Here is a 20,461-nt window from a genome sequence, read left to right on the forward strand (position 1 = left end):
TGTCAATCTGGCTAAGCTGTCACCTCGATTATTCATTAAGCACTGTTCTAGGCATTGCTGTGATTGAAGTTCAAAATCAGTTGACTTTAAGTAAAGAAGATTATCCTCTATAATCTTAATGGGCCTGGTTCTATCAATTAAATGTATTTAAGGGCAGAACTGAGACTTCCCTAAGAAGAAATTCTGCCTGAGCCAGTAGCTTCAGCTTCTGTCCTGGAGTTCCAGTGGCATGAGCTAATGGTTTCATACTTGCCTAGCCAGTTCCCGCTATTGTATAAGCCAATTATTTGCAATAAATTTGTTAATGTATATCTTCTGCAAAATCTGTTTTTCTAGTTAAATTCTGGCTGATGAAAAACACTGGTTATATTTTAGATTGTACTGAAAGAGAATAAAGAGAGGGCAAGGAAGTAGATATTTGATTGTCAAATTGCTCACATGAGATTTCCTCCCTAAAATTATAGAGCTGAACAGATAACAGAACTCTCAAAACCTTTTAAATAAGGAACATGTGAAGCTAAGTTGAGATTCAATACTTCAGAATTGCTTTAAAGATACTCATGGTAACAGAGATAAAACTTTAGAGTAATAAATGTGCTTATTCATTTATTAAAGGAAAAAGAAATAGTTTCTTGCATATTCTAAGATATGTTTTGGAATTTAAAGTTCAGAAAATAATGGCTAATAAATTCTAATTGAGAAGAGATAGACATTTTCAGATAGAGAATGCAATTTTACACTTTTTCATTCTCTAGATAAATATACAAAAATCTTACATATTCCCAGTGCAATTAATTATTAAGGTCTTTGGTCACACTAACCATCAGAAGCTACTTTAAGGAGTAGTTCTATGTTATGTGTTCTATATTGTAGAGGAAGTGACCAAAAAAAAAAAAAAAAGAAAGTCAAGTAAGGAAAATGTGGAGCACTAGGCTACTTGTGACTTAGGCCTATGTAGATGGCCTTCTATAGACACTGACATTTCTATTGCTCTTTGATGAAAATCTCAACACAGAATTCTGGTGCACAGGTACAGATCTCAATATACCTTGTTAGAAGTAAAAGGAGAGGATAATGATTGACAAGAAAGGAGTTTAACTCTAGAGAAAATGGTTCTGTTCTTGGAAGTTGGGAGTGTTCCCTATGGGACATCTGTCCCAGACAAAGAGGTCCCTGTGATCCGACAGCATCACTCTGTAAAACATTGAAGTTTCTTAGTGTTAAGGTGGTAGATACATTATGTCTACATGAGCAAATGCTAACAATGTGGGGTTCTGAGGGTCATTCTGGACATGAAACATCACCACATGAAATGATAGTTATAGATATTTAACATAATTTTGATGATATTAATAATCTTCTATTACTTTACTTATTGGTACTTGTCTAGGTTGGGCTCTCTAGGAAGCAGATGTTGATAAAAAACTAAGAGTGCAAGAGATTTATTGGAGAGAAACAGGTGTGAAAAGAAAAAGGATTGCGCATGATTTGACAAAGTTTTGCCAGCTTGACAGGCAAAGTATGCTCCTTAAAGAGATCTGGAGTAAGGTAAAAAAGTTTAAACTTATGCCACCACCTTATTCATTCAATGGCTGAATGTCATCATGAAAGCAGCTCCACCTAAGATTGAAAGCTAAGGGAAACCATGGCAAAGCTAACAGCTGGAAGATGTTGAATATCTGCATTCCTGGGCAGAGTGAGTTTTTTTGAAAGGGAATCTGGGTAAGTGTATCTGTCCCAGTATTTCAGCATTCACTAGTAATATGTTGGGTGATTGTGTTTAGAGATGAATATTGATTAGACCAGAAAAAGAGGGGTTAGTCAAGAGCACTAAGTCAACAATTCTACTGAGTAGCCTATAACAGTGTACCATCATCAATTTCTTAGGTAACTGGAATTATCAGCAGAAGATCAAATTTTGAAAATATTATTGGATATTACTCAAGACCTCTGAAGTGCCAAAGAATATTGTTATTCATGTTTCATTCCAAAGAAATTGCTTCCAGGGTGACAAGTCAGTGCCTCTGCTTGTGATGGTCCATTACAGATCACACAGGCTTAGTCGAAATGAAGCTCAAAATGGCTCTTTTTTGGGATGACGAGAAACATTATTTCATATAGATGAAGACATGGCTATTTGTGGTGCTGCATCACTGTAGTTTTATGTCTTCTGAAACAGTTTTACAGTAGTAGTAGCCAGAAAGGAGAAAGACAAGTCCTCTTTTTGCAAGATTGTATTATGGCATAGTGCTTAAGATAGTGGAAGCTCTGGTGTTCTTCATCACTTACTGGTAATTTGGTGTTGGAAATATACCTAATATCTCTGTGCCTTAGTTTCCTCATCTACTAAACAGGGGTTACAATAATGTCTAACTCATGGGGTTATTGTGAGGATAAAATAATTTATGTATAGTCCCTGGATTAAGAAGAGCTCATTACTTGTACATTGTTGTTCTACTACTGTCTCCTCTTCCTCATTAAAAATGTGCTTTCCTGTTGAGTCCTGTCACCTTCTCTACTAGAGTAACAAAATGTTCAAAAAACTTTGGAGGAGGGTAAAACTGAAAGATTTTGTTACTCTAACAGGATTTAGGATGCCTGCCATTGATCAGGTCTCTGGTTTTCAACATCGGGTTCTCAGTATTGTATGGGGAGTAAGAAATAGTTTCTGAGAAAAAGTCTGTTTGAGAAATGGACATTAAAATGGCCAATGAGGGGCTGGGATTGTGGCTCAGTGGTAGAGCACTCACCTAGTATGTGCAAGGCCCTGGGTTTGACTCTCAGCACCACATAAAAATAAATAAATAAAGATTTTAAAAAAAGGTCAATGAAAACACAAGCACATATAAAATTTAATTCTATATCATTTCAGCACTTACTACATCAGCCCGATCAAACATAAATGAGTAGGAATCTAATTTTATTTTGCTACCATTGGCTGTTTTGATCACTGATAGACAATTCCAATTGGGTTGATAGTGTGAGTGTGTGAGTACTTATGTCAATGATATCAATAAGATGACATACTTGTTGTCTTAGATTCTAAAATATATTACACTAGATCATTACAAAGCAAGTTTAAAGAAATTTAAGTATGATATCATTGCCTTTCATTACTGTTATCTTAGTAATGCTCTTGACTACCAGATGTATCAACATAGCTAAACCAGGTAGAGCTGATGAATGCTTTGGGGAAAAAAAGCCATCAGGAAGGTTTAAACTTTTTAGCTGATGATATTTCAGTGAATTTCCCTCTTTATTGTATCATGATATTTAAACAAGTTGGTTAGGCTCATCCATTGACCTTCCAGGAATCTCCTCTTATTCATGAGGAAAGTAAAGTGAGTGCTGTTCCAGACACTTCTCTATCCTCTCTCCTTAATAGGCTCTTCTATAATATCACTTAGGATGAAAGGGTTCAATTATCTTAAAAGATAGCTGGGCCTGATCATGTGGGATCACATGTTATTTAGTTTTCAGGGTACAAAAAGCAGGCCTTTGGATTAAAAAGTACTTTTTGCTGCTCCCTTAGACTCTTCTACTTGCTAGCGAAACATGCTTTGTGTTCTGGGTGAGAGATGCATATACCATCTGTGCTTAAACAGACACTGACAGAGTATTACAATAGTCCAGAGTCATTCCTTAAAGTTAAATTCCTAGGAATTATTGATAATTACCACAACATTTCCTACCTTATTTCATTATTTTTCTCCTTCTCATAACCCAGAACGCTAAAGGCCTGTTTCCTTGAGAGATATATTAATATGTCTGTGTATTCCTTACTACCAAGAACGAAAAAAAAAAAAAAAAAGGATTTAAACAAGTATTCCACACAGAATTTTAAGGCAGTGAAAGTATTTTCTATGATACTATAGTGGCTATTACACATTTGTTCAAACCCCTAGAATGTACACCACCAAAAATGAAAACCTTTATGGACTTTGGGTGATAATGGTGTTTCAATATGGGTTCATCAATTATAACAAATGTTTAGTGTTGATAACGTATTGCCCTAGTGGGGCAGGCTTTGCACGTGTGGGCACAAGAGGTATAAAAGATATCACTATACTTTTCTTTAAATTTTATTGTGAACCTAAGTTGCTCTAAAAATAATCTTTAAAAAAGCCTTACTTTTTTTTTTGTACTAAGGATTGAACCCAGGGATGCGTTAATACTGAGCTACTTTGCCAGTCTTTTTAATTTTTTAAAATTTTGAGACAGTGTCTTGCTAAGTTGCTGAGGTTGGCCTTGAAATTGCAATTCTCCTATCGCAGCCTCTGGAGTTGCTAGGATTACAGGCGTCGCCACCAAGTCTGACTCGGTAATGAAGCTGAACGACCGTTTTAGGAATGCGCTCGAGATGGATTGCCTTGCACTGTCCTAAGGCTGGATGAACACCAACAGGAAGCTGTTCTCAGGTGTAGTAGGAATGCGTCCCCTCTCCTCGCGATATCCGTCTCTCTGCAGTGCCCTTGCTCCTTACTGCGCAAAACCCGCGTACACAGAAAAACCCAATCAAGGACGTCGATTTTTTTTTTTCTTTCCCAGTTCCTTTTGCCACCTCCCACTCCCGACAGACTGACAACCTACACTGCTTCCCTGAACTTCCCCTATTTTCCCATCTCCTCCCACCCAGCAGTACCCTCTGAGCCACGGCGCGGATGGAACACCGGAGGAGCCAGCGAGCATGCGCGACCGTCCCGAGCATGCTCAGTAACGCACGCGACGCCCCGGAGCTTCTCCAGCGAACCGCGCGCGACGCGGAGATCTCCGCGGCTACTGCGGGAGCGACAGGAAGTGAAGCGTCCCCGCCGGACGACCGCGGCGGCAGAATCCCAGGCGGAAGCGGCGCTGCGGCAACGACGTCGACGACGGGGGAGGCCGAGGGAGCTGAGCGCGGAGGGGACTTGTCCGCTCGGAAGCCGGATCCCGAGCCGGGCAGGATGGATCATCACCAGCTGGGGACTGGCCGCTACCAGGTGGTGAGTTCCCGGCCTCCTGGGACCTCGGGACTGACGCCCACTGTGGCCCCTGAATCCCTTTCCTCAGGTTATTCTTCGGGAGAACGTTCTAGTTAATTATTATTATTTTGGACCTCTGGCTTGGGCTTTTTCCCTCACACCTCTTCAGTTGGATTTCTGCTTGTGACTCTAATCAAGACCCTTCCCTCTTGCTCCATGTCTCCCCTTGGTCCCCTCATCCGCAACATATTCCACCCTGTAAGACAGTCTTACCACCGACACCGTAGAACTCATTTATTTCTCCTTATTCCCGGTCTCAGTCTCTCCCGAGACTGCCCAGGCGATTTTCAACTGGAAACAGCTAAGTTCACATACCTGCCAGGAAGGTAGTCGCCGTCATAAATGGGGTGGGTGGGGGAGGTGTAAGTACTATGTACAAGGTAGGCTGCAGATTTGGTAAAATTGCGGGTTAGGAATTGTGGAACTGTAGAGAATAGCTTTAGTGCTGGCCTTGCCTGCTCTCGTTAACCTTGTCATTTTGTCCTTTTCCATTAAGTTAGTTATTAAAAGTGATTATATTCATTCCCCCCCCTTCATTCCCACATGCATTTTTTTTTGGAGGGGGGGGGTGCAAGGAGCAGAAATGTTTTATTTGAAAAAATTCTGATCTTGTTTGAAAAATTAATTTTCACTAAACACAAGGTTTTCCGGTTTCAACTATATAAATTTCTGTTACTTTAAATGTTGAAATGTGTTGTTTGTTACTTTTTGTCAGTTTTCCTGTATTTTTTCCTTTGTGTATTAATTCTGATGATGTCATTGGGAATTCTTATTGTAAATCTTATTTAAAAGTGTACTCTATAATAAATGACAGTTCTGTTGCAGCTTGGTAGCATGTTAGTCTATAAACTTTGAGATGATAATTTAGTTAAACCTGTTTACTGAGGAAAAGGAGAAAAATGTTAATACCTACTGGTAATGATGCAGTTTATAGATTATAAAATTTTACAAATGTAGATTAGTTAATTCCATTATTTCATTCAAACTATTTGCATATTATTGTGAATTAAGAATTTCTATTAATAAATGCATCTTGACACATGAAGAGTACTGAAAGATGACATCTCAAGGTATGTAATTTTTCATTTTTCTACGGAAGAACTCACAGTACTTCAGTTGTCAACTTGTCTACCTCCTGTAAAACCTCCAAATAAATCAAGTTAAGAAATTTCTGAAAATTTATCAGTATTTCCAAAATGATTTGGGAAATACTGGTGCTAGAATAGAGGGTGTCTTTCAATTTGTCAGTGTATACACTTTTGGTGAGTTTACTTTTTCTAAAGTAAATTACTTATTTTTGTAAACATTAGCAAAAATAAAATGCAATAGATAAATGTTGAATAATATTAGTGGTACTTTTTTCATTTTTCTTATCTTTCTGTTCTGTTTGTTTCTCTTAATGGTATGAAGTGATTTAAATTCTTTCTTTTTGGATGAATTTGCTTATTGGGATCAACAGTGTTCTCATACATAAGTCACTAATCAAAACAATTTTAACTGATGTAGCTGCACTTTAAATAATTTATTGTTACATTTGCTTTCAGTAGGTATTACCAGTTGAGACTATTTTTCAAAATTCCTGCTACTAAAATGTTGAAATCTGCTTTCAGGTTTAAAAAAATTTTTTCTTTTTTAGTTGCAGATGGACACAATACATTTATTTATTTTTATGTGGTGCTGAGGATTGAACCTAGTGCCTCATATGAGCTAGGCAAGTGATCTAGCACTGAGTTGTAACCCCAGCCCATGCTCTTTCAGGTTTCAGATACTTTCTTTTATTCTACTTCTTTCAAAAATAAGTGGATAATATCTTTTTTTCTTTTTTTTTTTTTTTTTCCCTTCTGACATTGGGATTTGAATCCAGGGACACTTTACTATCGAGCTACATCCCTTGCTCTTTTTCTTTTTTTATTTTGAGACAGACTCTGAGTTGCTCAGGCCACATTTGAACTTAGAATCCTCCTGACTTGTCCTCTCTAGTCACTGGAATTAAAAATTGAGCCACCATGCCCTGCTTACAATATCATATTTTATTGCCCCTTATTTTTTCAGTCCGAAGCTTTGACCTATATAGACTTTGAATGGGTGGAGGCGTTCCTTGATAGCAGAGGGCAAAACTCAGTTATTCTAAAGATTCTACTGCCTTTAGGTGGGATATCAGTTTGTTTCTCCTGTAAGGCAAAGCAGTAGAGAATGTTAGCACAATTTAAATTTGCATTTTAATTTTTGTTATTTTGAAATTACATAGTAATTTCATCTATTCAGAATAACTCTTGGTTTTGTGAATGGTCTCATTAATAACTCTGTCTTGGTATATGTTACAGAAACAGCTAAATTTAAGTTTTATGTAGACTTAGAAGCTAGATTTCTGTCTCTGACTTTTAGGATGACCACAGCTGTTTTGTGACTGCTTTAGCGCGCGCACGCGTGTGTCTGTGTGTGTGTGTGTGTGTGTGTGTCCGAACGAACTCTGGAATGGTTAATAAACTGGAGCAATAAACAACTTTGGTTGTTAAATGTTAAGAGATGACTAAGTCAGGAGACAGGCAGGTATCCATAGGAATGGAATGGTATGCCGTGTTATTTTATTATTTATTTAAAGGTTTAAAATTTAGCTCTCCATATTGGAAAACTGGCAGTGCTGCCCAGAACATCAGAATGACTTTCTTGCATTGATGAATAGATAACCTTTCTCTGGAAACTGCTTTTTCTATGGTTGCTTCTTCCCTTCCATTGTTAAAAGGATCTGAATTTAGTTAAGTAAAGCAATTAAGTAAAAGAGTTAAGCAGTTAAGTAAAACAGTGTAGAACTACAAAAAGTCTTGATTGTTACCCTTCTAATTTGAAAAAAAAAATCAGGCAAGATAAATAGTTTTTTTGACTTATGGGAAATTTAGTTTTGCTTGGTCAGAAAACAACAGTGTCCCAAATTATTAAATAATTAACTTGTCTTGCAGCTGTTAGACCACATTCTAACTTTGATCTTCTATGTTTTAAAGGATCATATACCTCCACCAAGGTGACTACTAAGATTTAAAAGGTATTCTGTGTAGAAGTTAAATTGGCAGTTTTCATTGTTAGCAGTAGTTTCCCAGACTGTGTTCCAGAATGATGAAATAGGTATTCTTGGAAGATTTATAACATATACTAGCATTTTAAAACTACGAGAAATTCTATAGTAAGACAGTAGTTTGGATTTGTTTATTTTTGCTCTTCCTTATCTTTGATCACAGTTATTTTTTAAAGATTTTAAGATTATGTTAACATTTCCATTCTAGAATGTTAGTTTTCAATGAAACATGATTTGAAGTATTCACATTATGAAGATTTGAATACTTTGCTCTTGGATCTGGAGAATTAAATTTGCCTTTGATAAATCAACTAGAAAGGAAGCTTTATAATTAATGGCCAAAAACAGGATTTGGAGCTAGTTATTTTATAGCTCAGTGGTAAAGTGCTTGTCTGGTTTTCACTGAGGTCTTGGGTTTGATCACCAGTACCATAAAAACAAAAAACAGGTTTTAATGTCATCTAGGCTTATATTTAAGTTGTGCTGTTTGCAATTTTTGAGATATTGCCTTAGTTACTTTGCATCTTTTCTTTTTTGGTATCAGGGATTGAACCCAGGGGTGCTTAACCACTGTGTGCCACATCCTTAACCTGTTTATATTTTATTTAGAAACAGGTTCTCCCTGAATTATTAAAGCCTCTCTAAATTGCTAAGACTGTCTTTGAACTTGTGATCCTCTACCTCAGCCTCCCAAGCTGCTAGGATTACAAGCTTGTGCCACCATGCCTGGCCGTTACTTTGCATCTTGAAGCTTCAGGGTCCTCATATAAGTGCCATCTCATTAGGATAGTGTAAGAAGTACCGAAATATATATAAAACATAGACTGGTACATGATAAATAAATGCCCTGTTTACAAGCTAATATTTTAGTCTGTTAAGGTTTTGTGGTGGTTGGCAGAAAACAGGAAAATCCCAAATCAAAGAAAAATAACATTACTCATGGCAACCTGAACATCAGCATATTTGAATAGATTTCTCTTGTTCTCAAGTTCCAAGAACCTATAATGGGTGTTCAGATGGACATAAGCAGGGGATTTGTTTCATAATTGAGGAATGCAGAGCCAAGGGTGCATTCCCCTTTAAAGCCAGCTTACAAATATTGCAGCAGACAACAAACAGGCTAGTTTACCTCTCCTTTGGACAGTTACATGCTGTGGTTGTCTTGATCTTTTTTGCCTATGTAGCTTATTACAAAAAACAATTCAGTATCAGGAAATGGAAAGCTTTGCAGATGGCATACTCAGCAAGAATGTGTGGGGACAGTCAAGCCCACGTACATGTTCTGGAAAAGATAAAATAAGGTGATCTTTCAGGTGAAGTAGCTTGCTTTCATTTTCCATCTTAAAGGAGTATTATAATCTTTTACTTTATGTTGCTCTGTAGTTATCATCCTCTCTTCTTTTTTGTGGGGAAAGGGGGTACTGGGGATTTAACTCAGGGGCACTCAATAACTAAGCCACATCCCCATCCTGATTTGGTATTTTATTTAGAGACAGGGTCTCACTGAGTTGCTTACTGCCTTGCTTTTTGCTGAGGCTGACTTTGAACTCACCATCCTGCCTCAGCCTCCTGACCCATTGGGATTATAGGCATGCCCAGCCATCCTCTCTTCTTGACCCACTCTGATTTCTTTGATCTTCATTTAGTTCCTTTGAACTTAGCAATATGCTTTAGCTGACTTATAGTTTTACTACACCCCCTTTACATAATCAAGGTTACCTAGTTGCATAATCTAATACTTTTTAGTTCTATCTTGCTTGAGTTCTCTGTTATATATTGATACTGTGAACTTTATTCTTAGGAGTTGAAAGAATTGTGCCGTTAAATTCTATATACCATATATATAAATTTTAGGCCCTGTAGTTAGCAGTTCATTTTATTGTGTTTTTGTATATTTGTCAATCAAACTTATTTTTTGATTCTTTAAAAAGTAAGTTGCATATGTCAGTGTACTTGCTGAAAAATCACATACTTGTCAAAAGCCTAGAGTTCACTATTTATTTATAGTTCTTTTTCTTTGGGTTAAAATCAACATAGACCAAAATACACAAATGTAACATCCCTGTTGAGTGAACTTTGATCCATGTAACTGTGTACTACTTTGAAAATATAGAGCAGAGGTCAGCTAACTACAGTCCAAATCCTGTTTTTATAAATAAAGTTTTATTGGAACACAACCAATTCATTTACAATGGCAGAATTGAGAATTTGAGGCAGAGCCTATAAAGTCTGAAATATTTACTATTCTGCCTGTCTTGTCTTGGGCTGCCATGAAAAGGATTAGATGAGTGGCTTAAACAACAAGAATTCATTTCTTAAAAGTTTCGGAGGCTCAGAAATTTAATATCAAGGTGCTGGAGGATTCAGTTCTTTGGTGTGGGCTCTCTTTTTAGCGTGGAGATGGCCAAAAGTTCTGGTCTCACTTTTTTTTTGAAGACAATTCCATCATGGAGACCCTTTCCTTATAACCTCATCTAAACCTTCTTATCTCCAAAAGGCCCCACCTTCAAATATCACTTTGAGGTTCAGGGCTTCAACATATGAACTTTGGGAAGATACAAATATTCAATCTGTACTCTTGCTCTTTACATGTACAGCTTATTGATTTGTTGCAGAAGATTATTTCAAAGGTCCTTTATGATCATTCCCAACAGATCAATTTCTGTTCCCTAAGTAATTATTCTGATTTTTTTTTACTTCAAATTATTTTTTCAGTTCTAGAATCATATAGCATATAGTCTACAAAGCTTCTTACATTCAGCATAATTTTTTTGAGGTTGATCCATTTTATTATTTATTTAGTAGCTCATCCCTTTTTATTACTGAATAGTTTTTCATAATATAAATTGTATGAATATACTGTAGTTTATCTAGTCCTCTATTGGTAGACATTTGGGTTGTTTTCAGTTTTTGCTATTAGAAGTTTTTGTACACATTTTTTTGAAGACATGTTTTTATTTCTGTTGGATTGAATTATGAGATAATAGGATAGGTGTATTTATACTTATATAAGAAACTACCAGATATTTTCCCAAAATAGTCTTCCCATTTTACACTCCCACCATCAGTGAATGAAAGTTGTAAAATTTTGGTGTTGTCAGTCTTTCTAAAATTTCATCCATTCCACCAGCCTTATTTTATTTTTGAAGTTTAAAATTCCTATTCTTAGCTACAGGTTCCTGGAATGGGTCTTCCATATCTGTATAATGTCATATATCAGGAATCTGTTCTCTTAATTTGTATGCACTGATTACTGTAGTCTAGAGGACCTACTTATTATTAGTTATTCAACCATAGTGTATTCTCTCCTACTTCCCTGACTTTAATCAGTCCTGGTCTAGTTTGTTTGTCTTATAAAATCTTACTCTAAAATGTAAAAACTCCTTTGAATCTATAATTAGGAGAAGGAGACAGGGAGAGTTTCTTGCATCTGTCATCTGCATTAAAGCCAAGGAAAAATTGGGAATCACAGTATTAGAGAACTTGTTATACTGAATTAGGTGTTTTTATATCTTTCTACCTTTTAGACTAGTGCTTTTCTTCAAAGATGCTTTAGGGCTCTGTGAATTTCTGATTTCTATTTCATTTTTCAAATAAGTTTTAAACTTTTAAAAATTGTAATTGAAGAAATTCACACTCAGTTATTTTGTATACTTAGTTATACAGCAACACTCAAACATATTGTTTATGAAGTTGTCATATATAGCTTGAAGACCACTATTATGTTCATTTTTGTTACCAGGGTGAATCGCTTTTAAATGGATCCAGACTAAAGTTTCTCTTGCTATTTCTGAGCATGTCATAATAATAACTGTGTGTGTCATTGATTTGATTGAATGTAGCTCATTAAAAAAAATTATACATATGAGCAAATTGCTTCAGTGCAGTCAGGTGTGTTGGCTCACACCTGTAATTCTAGCTACTCAGGAGACTGAGTCAGGAGAATTACATGTCTGAGATCAGTCTAGTCAATTTAGTGAGACCCTGTCTCAGAAATAAGAAAATTAAGAAGCTAGGGTTGTAGCTCAGTGGTAGAGCACCACTGGTTTCAATCCCCAGTACAAAAACAAACAAACAAAATCAACAACCTGAATGATGCTGAATTAAATGCTAGCCTTTGTTAGCAGTTCGTGGTCTAGTAATGGTGTAATGTATAGTAATGAGTCAATGCATTGGAGTTGCATCATGAAAAGGCTACATAATATAGGTAGTGTGTAGGCTTATTTTATGTTTGGAGACTCATCAAATTTATGCTTAAGATGGAAGCAGTTTTTAGACATCATAATTGGTTAACTATGAAACATTTCCTATAACTCATTTATTCATTTAGTCAATACATAATATCTTAGAAAATATTTCTACCTGCCAATTTTTATGTTAGGAATTGGTGAATAGGACAGTTAAATTCTTGTCTCATGGCTCTTTCTTTATTGGAGGGAGGCAGATAAATAAGTAACCATCATTTCAGGTAGTTAACAAGTAAGTATAGTTTCAGATAGATGTAGGCAGTTTGAAGAAAATAAAGCATGTTAGTGGAATAAGTAATAAATTTTATCAATAATGAAACAGCAAAAATAGAATAGTAATTACTTGCATTATGTCAAAACTGTGTTGAGAACTGTGCTAAGTACTTTATACATATCAACACATTTAATTCTCAGAACAACTCTGTGAAGTAGATAGTGCTATAATCCTCATTTTGTAAATGAATAAAATGGGATGCAAAGAAGTTAAATAATAGGCCCAGCTGTGATAAAGCTGGTATTTAGACTTTGTTGTTTTAATTTTATATTGCTTTGTGACAAAATACTCCATCACAAGCATTTTGTTATCTTTCAGGATACCAAGTGTTGAGGCTATAAGTATAGCTCAGTGGTAGAGAGCTTGCCTGGTGTGTGTGAGGCCATGGGTTCACTCTCTAGTACCACACACACACACAAATAAAAATAAACAAATTTCATGGGCTGACTGTGATCAGTAGAGCAGTTCTTTTGCTCCATATGATGTTAGTTGGGGCTACATCTATTTTGAGGCTTGACTGCTTTGGATCTTCCAAGATCCACTAACTTGACTGGCAGTTGATACTGAGACTGTTGACTATCACATCTCAGTTCTCTTTCTGCTTTGTCTGTGTGTCCTCTTTATATACCTTCTCAATGTGACTTTGGCTTCTGACTGCATAGATGTAAGAAGAAGCTGCCATCCTTCCTAAGGCCTGGAACTATAGATTCAGAATGTCATTTCTCCTTCATCCAATTGGTCAAAGCAGTTTAAGGGCAGCCCAGATTCACAGGGAGAGGGAATAAGCTTTCATATCAGTTGGGGAGAAGGTTGCATTTACATGCAGGGAAGAAATTGATGGATGCCATCTTTGAATTAGTCAGTTTGACACCTTAGTAGGTAGATATCAGGATAGTCTGTTACCTCCATGCACTTGTGACAGTCAACTGAGACTTGGTTGCTCTACCTCAGATTCAAAGATCCTGTTTTAGTTGACAAGTATTGCAGGTGTAATCATGACCTGTGGAAATTAGTTTGTTGGTTTAGGAAATAGGAAGAAAGCTATGTGGCTGTAGCAAGGTGAATGAAATGGTTTACAGTGGAATGGGACAAAACAGAAATAAGTTGTGTGCTGAATTTGATAGAATAATGGAACTCTCATTTGTAACTCCAGTTTATAATTTTTGCTTCATGAAAGTAAGTGAGTCCAGCTACATAATTTACAAGACCCAATGCCAAAAGAGAAAATATGGGACTCTGGGTTGGAGAAGTCAGTCTCTCCTTCTAGTAGTCTGCTGTCCCAACTCATAGCAGAAAGACAGTCTCGAGTGTATCACAGTCTCCCTGCTAGGTCATAACCATCACCCAAATTGGTGATAGGCTAGAGACTCCTATGATTTGTTGGCTGAATCTGCCAAGGTGATGCCACCTTGCAGTGGAGATGCACTGCCTTGCTTTGCCCCTGGTTGTAGGGTGAAGATGGGGAGGTCAAACTGAGCCAGCTGACTATGAGCCCTTCCTAGAGAGGTAAACTGACTATGAGCTGAGGTTCTAAGTCCCTGTTCCAGCATCAGACCCCTCTGGAGTTCACTTGTAAAACTCATATTCATCCAAGTGCCCTGGGCTATACCTCAGGAGGCTGAGGCAGGAGGATGGATTGCAGGTTCAAGGCTAGCTTCAGCACTGAGGCCAGTTAGATCCTTTCTCAAAATAAAAAAGGCTAGGGATGTAGCTCAGTAGTAAAGCACCTTTGGGTTCATCCCCAGTACCAAAACAAACAAAAAAAACCCCCAAACAACAACAACAACAACACAAAACAAAAGTACCCAACAACAATAACAAAACCCCTCAGATTCAAAGATAAAACTATTAAAGATTTCAGAACAATGATCACAAAACATAATACCCCAATCACAGAGCCCTCTTGAGGAAGTGGGGGACTGTGTGACTGCAGTCATCACATGATCATAAGGAAGGCCCTGAAAGTAGTTTTACTACTGGGATGGTGGTTGTGATGGTGGTGATGATGACATAAGTCAGGAGTAAGTAAACTTTTATTAATAAGGGCCAGATAGCAAATATGTTAGGCTTTTCAGGCCTGTGATTTTTGCCATAGCTATTCAGATCTGTTCTTGGAGAGCAACAGTATCTATATCAAGATATAGAAAACAAATGAATGTGGCTGTGTTCCAATAAATTTTATTTACAAAAACTGATTGGAAGATGAGTTTGCCTTGCTGGCTACAGTTTGTCTACCCAAGTGTAAATGATATGGGAATGTACCTTTTACAGGCTTAAAGCTTTGATACTTTGAAGGATGTTTCTGAGAAATTAGGTGTTGCTTTTTTTTTTTTTTGGCCTAGTTTTTAAATCCTTAGGAATATGGTGAGGTTGTTTTGTACCTTTTCTTTACCTGAAAATAAGTTGGACAGGCTCTTACTCTTGTTACTGGAAATAGGATGCAGAGAAGTGGGTAGTGGAATAAAGTATAAAACTCCTTGTGAGAATGGCAAAGACAAATTTCTAAGTCTGGTGAAGTCCTCTTCATTTTAAGTGTTCACCTCATTGAGGCCATTGTTATTCACCCTGTGTAAAAGCACCATTCATATCCCTTTCATAGTACTCTCTATCCCCATTTTGTTTTAGCTTTTGTCCATTATACTTTGAACCATCTGATATTGCAAATATTTTACTTATTTATTTCCTACCTCTCTTCTTCTCTCTGAATTTAAGCCTCATGAGCGCAGAGAAATTTTTGTTTATTTTGTTCAGTGCTGTATCTTTCCATACCTGGCTTATGTTACCACTCAATAAGTATTTGAAAAGAATGAATGACTAAATGAATGTTGCTAGCTGAAGATCTTGCCTTTGTTAATATTTATTTATTTATTTTTTTGCTATGAGTCTTGGATTCTTTAAGGTGGTAGTGGTGGTAGTTTTTTTGCATTCTTTTCCAGTTTAACATACATTGTCTCCCTCACCCCATAATGCCCCCATGAGTTGTTCAGTAAGTAATGCAGGAAGCCATAATGCAGTAGCCCTGGCTGAATAGTACTTATCTTCATTAACTATGAAGTTGTGGGTACTGCTTTGATTTTGTTCATTTGTTTTATATTGATTACTTAGTGTTTATGTTCTTTTTGGTCCTTAGTATCTGACTTACATTTTAAAACATTGTCTAATTTTATGTGTATTGATAATATATTGTTTTAGAATTTTAAAAGTATTGTATATGTAGTTCTGAAATAAGTTTAATAACTATGGAATACTTTCTGCTGACATTTATTAAATTTGAATTTATTGACAAGATCATTGTAATTAAGGCCAGTCTACTTACCATATTATTGTAAATCATCATTATGTCTGTGTTTTCAGGCTATGTTGTTATGGATTCTTTGAAAAGTTTGATCACTTAGCTGGAATTAAGGTGTGGGTAAAATTCTTGTTAAAGACATGCCAAATGCAAGTTGGGAAATGCTGCACTAGCTTTAAGATTTACTGTCAGATTATTTCAAGGTTTTGACTTACTTTTAAGATTTGTTTGAACGTGAACAGTTTAATGCTTTAAAAGTTCAGGAATGTGCTGTGTTTTAAAAGTTTGTCTATGATGTTTCTCCAGAATTACCCATAACATTATATGAAAAAATTGTGTTGTTTGGATAGAGGCTTTGAGAGTAATGAAATACAACTGGAGTTTTTTTTTTTTTTTTTTTTGTTAAGAGTCTCTTAATATGATGGGGCTAATGTCTTTACTGATTTTGGAGGGTCTTAAGAAATGTAGGCTGTAAGATATTAGAATGAAGAAATTCAGTAGTGGTAGTTTTAGTACAACATTTGTTCTCCTCACCCGGAGAGCTTTCATTTATATCAGATGACTTTTTGTGTGATTTCCCTAAAAAGAGGAGGAGTCTCAAGATAATACTTGAGACTCTTTTCAGTTTCAGTTTGTAATGTTTGAATAGCAACACAAGCCCTTGCTTATTACCTTATTTCTACTTATTTTTTTATTGCATCACACACTTCAGCCATGTTTTGAACTATAATACTCGTGTTCTCTGCTGTCTGTAACCACCGCCTCTAACCTTGCCCACTTTGTCTTGTGGTTTTTGAATGTAATATTCCCCTTTTCTCTCTCCTATCTCCCTCCTCTGGGAACTGATGTCTATTCTTTATTAACATTTATGGTGTTTTAAAAATATTATTTAGTTGTAGTTGGACATTTATTTATTTATTTTTATGTGGCGCTGAGGATCGAACCCAGTGCATTACATGTGCCAGACAGGCGCTCTACCATTGAGCCACAACCCCAGCTCCAATATTTAGGTTTTGATGTTATTTTCTCCAGGAAACCTTATCTAACCCTCTGTATTCACATTGCTATTTCCCACTTTTCACTTCCAGGTTTGTGTATGCTTTTATCATGCTGCACTTATACTTGTTATAGCCCTTCCTTCATGGTATGTATTTCCCCACTGGCTTGTAAACTTAGTAGGAAGTAGGACATAGATCTGTTGTGTTTATAATAGTATATTGCATTGTTTCTGACTTCTTTATTATAGGTGCAGAATAAACACTTATTGAAGAAATAAATGAATGCATTTTATGAATGATTGCAAATGTATGTATGGAGATATGGATATATTGTCATATTTATAAAGAGGTGTATAGTTTTAAAGATTCTGTCCTGGAAAAGTAATAATGTATTGTGTAATCTATATAGTATTGATATTCTTGATGTCTATAATTAGGTATGTAATTTGCTCTTAGAATATTGCTATTACAATTTTTAGATGAATTCTGGTGTTTTTGCCTAATTCCTCTTCTAACTAGTAGTTTGCATTTGCAAGATAGTAACCGTAGTTAGATTATTTGGACACCCATGAAAAGGAAAAGAAATGTTTTTAAATACTGTGGAAATAGAAAAATCTTTAGTTATCATTTTCTTCAGTCTTCTCATTTTATAGAAGACTATCTAAGGGAGATTCTGTTCAAGGTTATGCAACAAAGCGTGGAGGACAAATTTTATTACTTGTAAACATATCAACAGAGTTAAAATACATCAAAGATCCTGAGAAATAAAACTTTCATTACAGTTAACTTTCTTTTATTTATAGTAATGCCAGACGTGGGGAGGATGGGTGGAATAGCATTAAGAGGCTGTTAGTCACCCAGCAACCGAGTGAACTCAATGGTTGTACAGAACTAACAACCCAATACTGGAAGATTACTTCTGCTTGTAGGCAAGTTTTCTTTAACCCTCATATGTTAAATATGCCAAATGGAACATATACACCATTTAAAAAGTTCAAATAGCAAAGACAAATAATGAGAAACAGCAATCTTCTTTTGCACCATTTGTCCTTTATGTCTTTCTCCTCTAAAGAAAATGACCTTTACTCTGTTATCTACTTTATTTATTCAACTTTGTATTTTTAATATCTATATTCAGTTACTTGCTGATTTATTAATTTTACTTGGCTTTCTTAAATGTTTACTTTCTATACTAGATCATTTTCTCTATAGTCCCACCTCTTGTGTTTAACTCTTGATTCCTCACTTAAAAGCATTGTGACTTTGGGCCAGTTGCCAAATGCTACAGTTTTCTCATCTATAAATTAAGGATACCACAGGTACCTGTCTCATAGAATTATTATGAAGATGAATCACATTATTTATAAATGTGTTTAATTTGCCCTTTTCCCCTAGATTTTCCCCTCTACTTTTATTCTGTGAATGAGAATGAACTTCTAAGATTTTTTCCTTTTAAGTTTGAGTCCTTTTAATGCTTAATACATCCATCTTGGTGATATACTATATGCACATAAGAATGTATAATTTTCATTTCCTATGTTTCTATTCATACTTGAATGAATGAATTTTTTTATGATAGATTTTTTTCAGCCTAAAAAACTTCCTTTTAACATTTCATAAAGTCCAGATCATCTGATAATTCAGTCTTACAGCTTTCCTTTATATGAAAATATCTTTATTTTGCCTCTATTCCTGAAGTAAATAAATAAAAATATACTTTTGGGTATAGAATTCTTGACTCAACTCTTTTAGCTCTTAAAGGTATTCTTCCATGTCTTCTTTCTGTCATGGTTCCTGATGAGAATTCTGTAATTATTTGAATTATCATTTCTTTATATATGATATATTATTTTTCTCAGGATACTTCTAGTAAATTATCTTTATCTTGATTTTTTCTAGTAGTTTTATTATGATGTGTTTACTTGTAGTTTTTTTTGAATTATTCTGTTTTGGTCTAATCAAAATTGAATTTGTAAATTTACTACTTTTATAAGTTTGAGAAGTTATGTCTATTATTTTTTCTTGTTCAAATCTCTCATTTCCTTTAAGCATCACATTTCACATTTCTTTCTTTCTTTTTTTTTTAACATTTTAAGGGTTAATCGTTCCTGTAGCTTTTTTTTTTTTTAACTCATTTTCTTTTCTCTTACAGGAGGTAAATTCTGTCTGCTTTAATTCACTGTCTCTTTCTTATTCTTTGTGCTATTGATTCTACCTAGTGAATTTTTTTTGTTTTATTTTTCATTCTAAAGTTTTTATTTGACTTTTTAAAAAAATGTTTTCCATTTACCCAGTGAAATTTCTTGTCTTTTTATTCATTCCAAGGTAATTTTGCTTTACTTCCTAGACATAATTATAGTAGTTGCTTCATGTTTGGTAACTTAGGTTGAGTCATCTTGGGGTTGGCATTTACTGATTTCATTTTCCTTGGAGGATGACTTATATTTTCCATTATTGGTAGTAATTTTGGATTTAATCCTGGATCTTTTGATTTTTTTTTTTGTTGTACTCTGGAGAATGTTAATATTTTTGTTTTAGCAGGCAGTGAACACAGATTCAGATTGTAAATATTTTCTCACACTCTCTGTATAGTGGTTCAAATCTTAGCTCAATTCCTTAGGTCTTTATTAATGTATTTGACTCCTACATATGGCGTGGTTTGAGGGTTAATAGTTCCTAGGAGAGGCAAGGAGGGAAAGAGGGAGGGGAGGGGAGAGAGAGGTGGAGACTATCTAGTATAGAGTTTTAAGATCCCTCTATATCCAAGAATGTTTTCCTTAATGTCTGGGATGCCTAGGTAGGTGTTTATTTTTATATTTTGTCCTGAGCTTAAAGTTGCAAAAAGTAGTAAACCTCCAGTGGGGGGTTTGGCTTTGGTGGCCACTGCCATACTGGAATTAAAGTCAACTGTAGTTTTTTTTCCCTATTCTCTATATTTAATTTTCTTCCTAGTATTTTTTGTTTTGTTTTCCTTACCTGTTAGAGGTTTTCTTTCTTTTCTTACTTTATGTTTTCCTTTCCCCTTCTTCCAGAGGTTTTCTTTAAATTTGGGATTCTTTCTGTGCCTATTTATATCCTATAAACTATATTTACAACCAACCTTTTTTCTGGGAGTTTCCCAAATGTCAGTGTCTGCCATTTTGTTCAGGAAGCTATGGCAGTAGTTTAGGTGAGGTATATAATGGTAGCTTGGAGAGAAGGGTTGAAAGAGGCCGGTTAATAGGTACCAAGTTACAGTTAGATAGGAGGAGTGAATTCGGGTATTCTAATGCATACTAGGGTGGTTATAGTTAATAATGTGTATTTCAGAATTTAGCTAAAAGAGAGGATTTGAGTGTTATATACCACAATAAATAATAAAAGTTTGAACTGATGATTCTGTCAAAATAGCTCTTTAAAAAAAGGTGGCTTATATTAGCAGCATTAAAGAGAAGTATATGAATGGAATTGAATGTGTATGTGTGTTTGTGTGTGTATGTATTCAAATTATCATTATAAATAATCATAAAAGTGAGCTTTTTGGGAGAGGTAGGATAGATTGCTACCTGGGAATTTTTAT

The 20,461-nt window shown here is 35.5% G+C and overlaps 1 protein-coding gene across 1 annotated transcript in view; it reads left to right on the plus strand.

Moving 5' to 3' along the window:
* The first annotated feature begins 4,646 nt into the window (after positions 1 to 4,646).
* The window catches only part of Ndfip2 (Nedd4 family interacting protein 2), a 60,253-nt gene continuing 44,438 nt past the window's right edge, over positions 4,647 to 20,461 (plus strand). The window contains exon 1 of the mRNA XM_046447319.1: positions 4,647 to 4,982. Within this exon, the coding sequence (XP_046303275.1) occupies positions 4,662 to 4,982 (321 nt within the window). The 5' untranslated portion in view covers positions 4,647 to 4,661. The remainder of the gene's footprint in view (positions 4,983 to 20,461) is intronic.

Source organism: Marmota monax, unplaced genomic scaffold, assembly GCF_021218885.2.
Source record: "Marmota monax isolate L192 unplaced genomic scaffold, Marmota_monax_Labrador192_F-V1.1 WCK01_AAM20220418_F8-fsc00043, whole genome shotgun sequence".
In the NCBI taxonomy this organism is placed as follows: Eukaryota; Metazoa; Chordata; class Mammalia; order Rodentia; family Sciuridae; genus Marmota; species Marmota monax.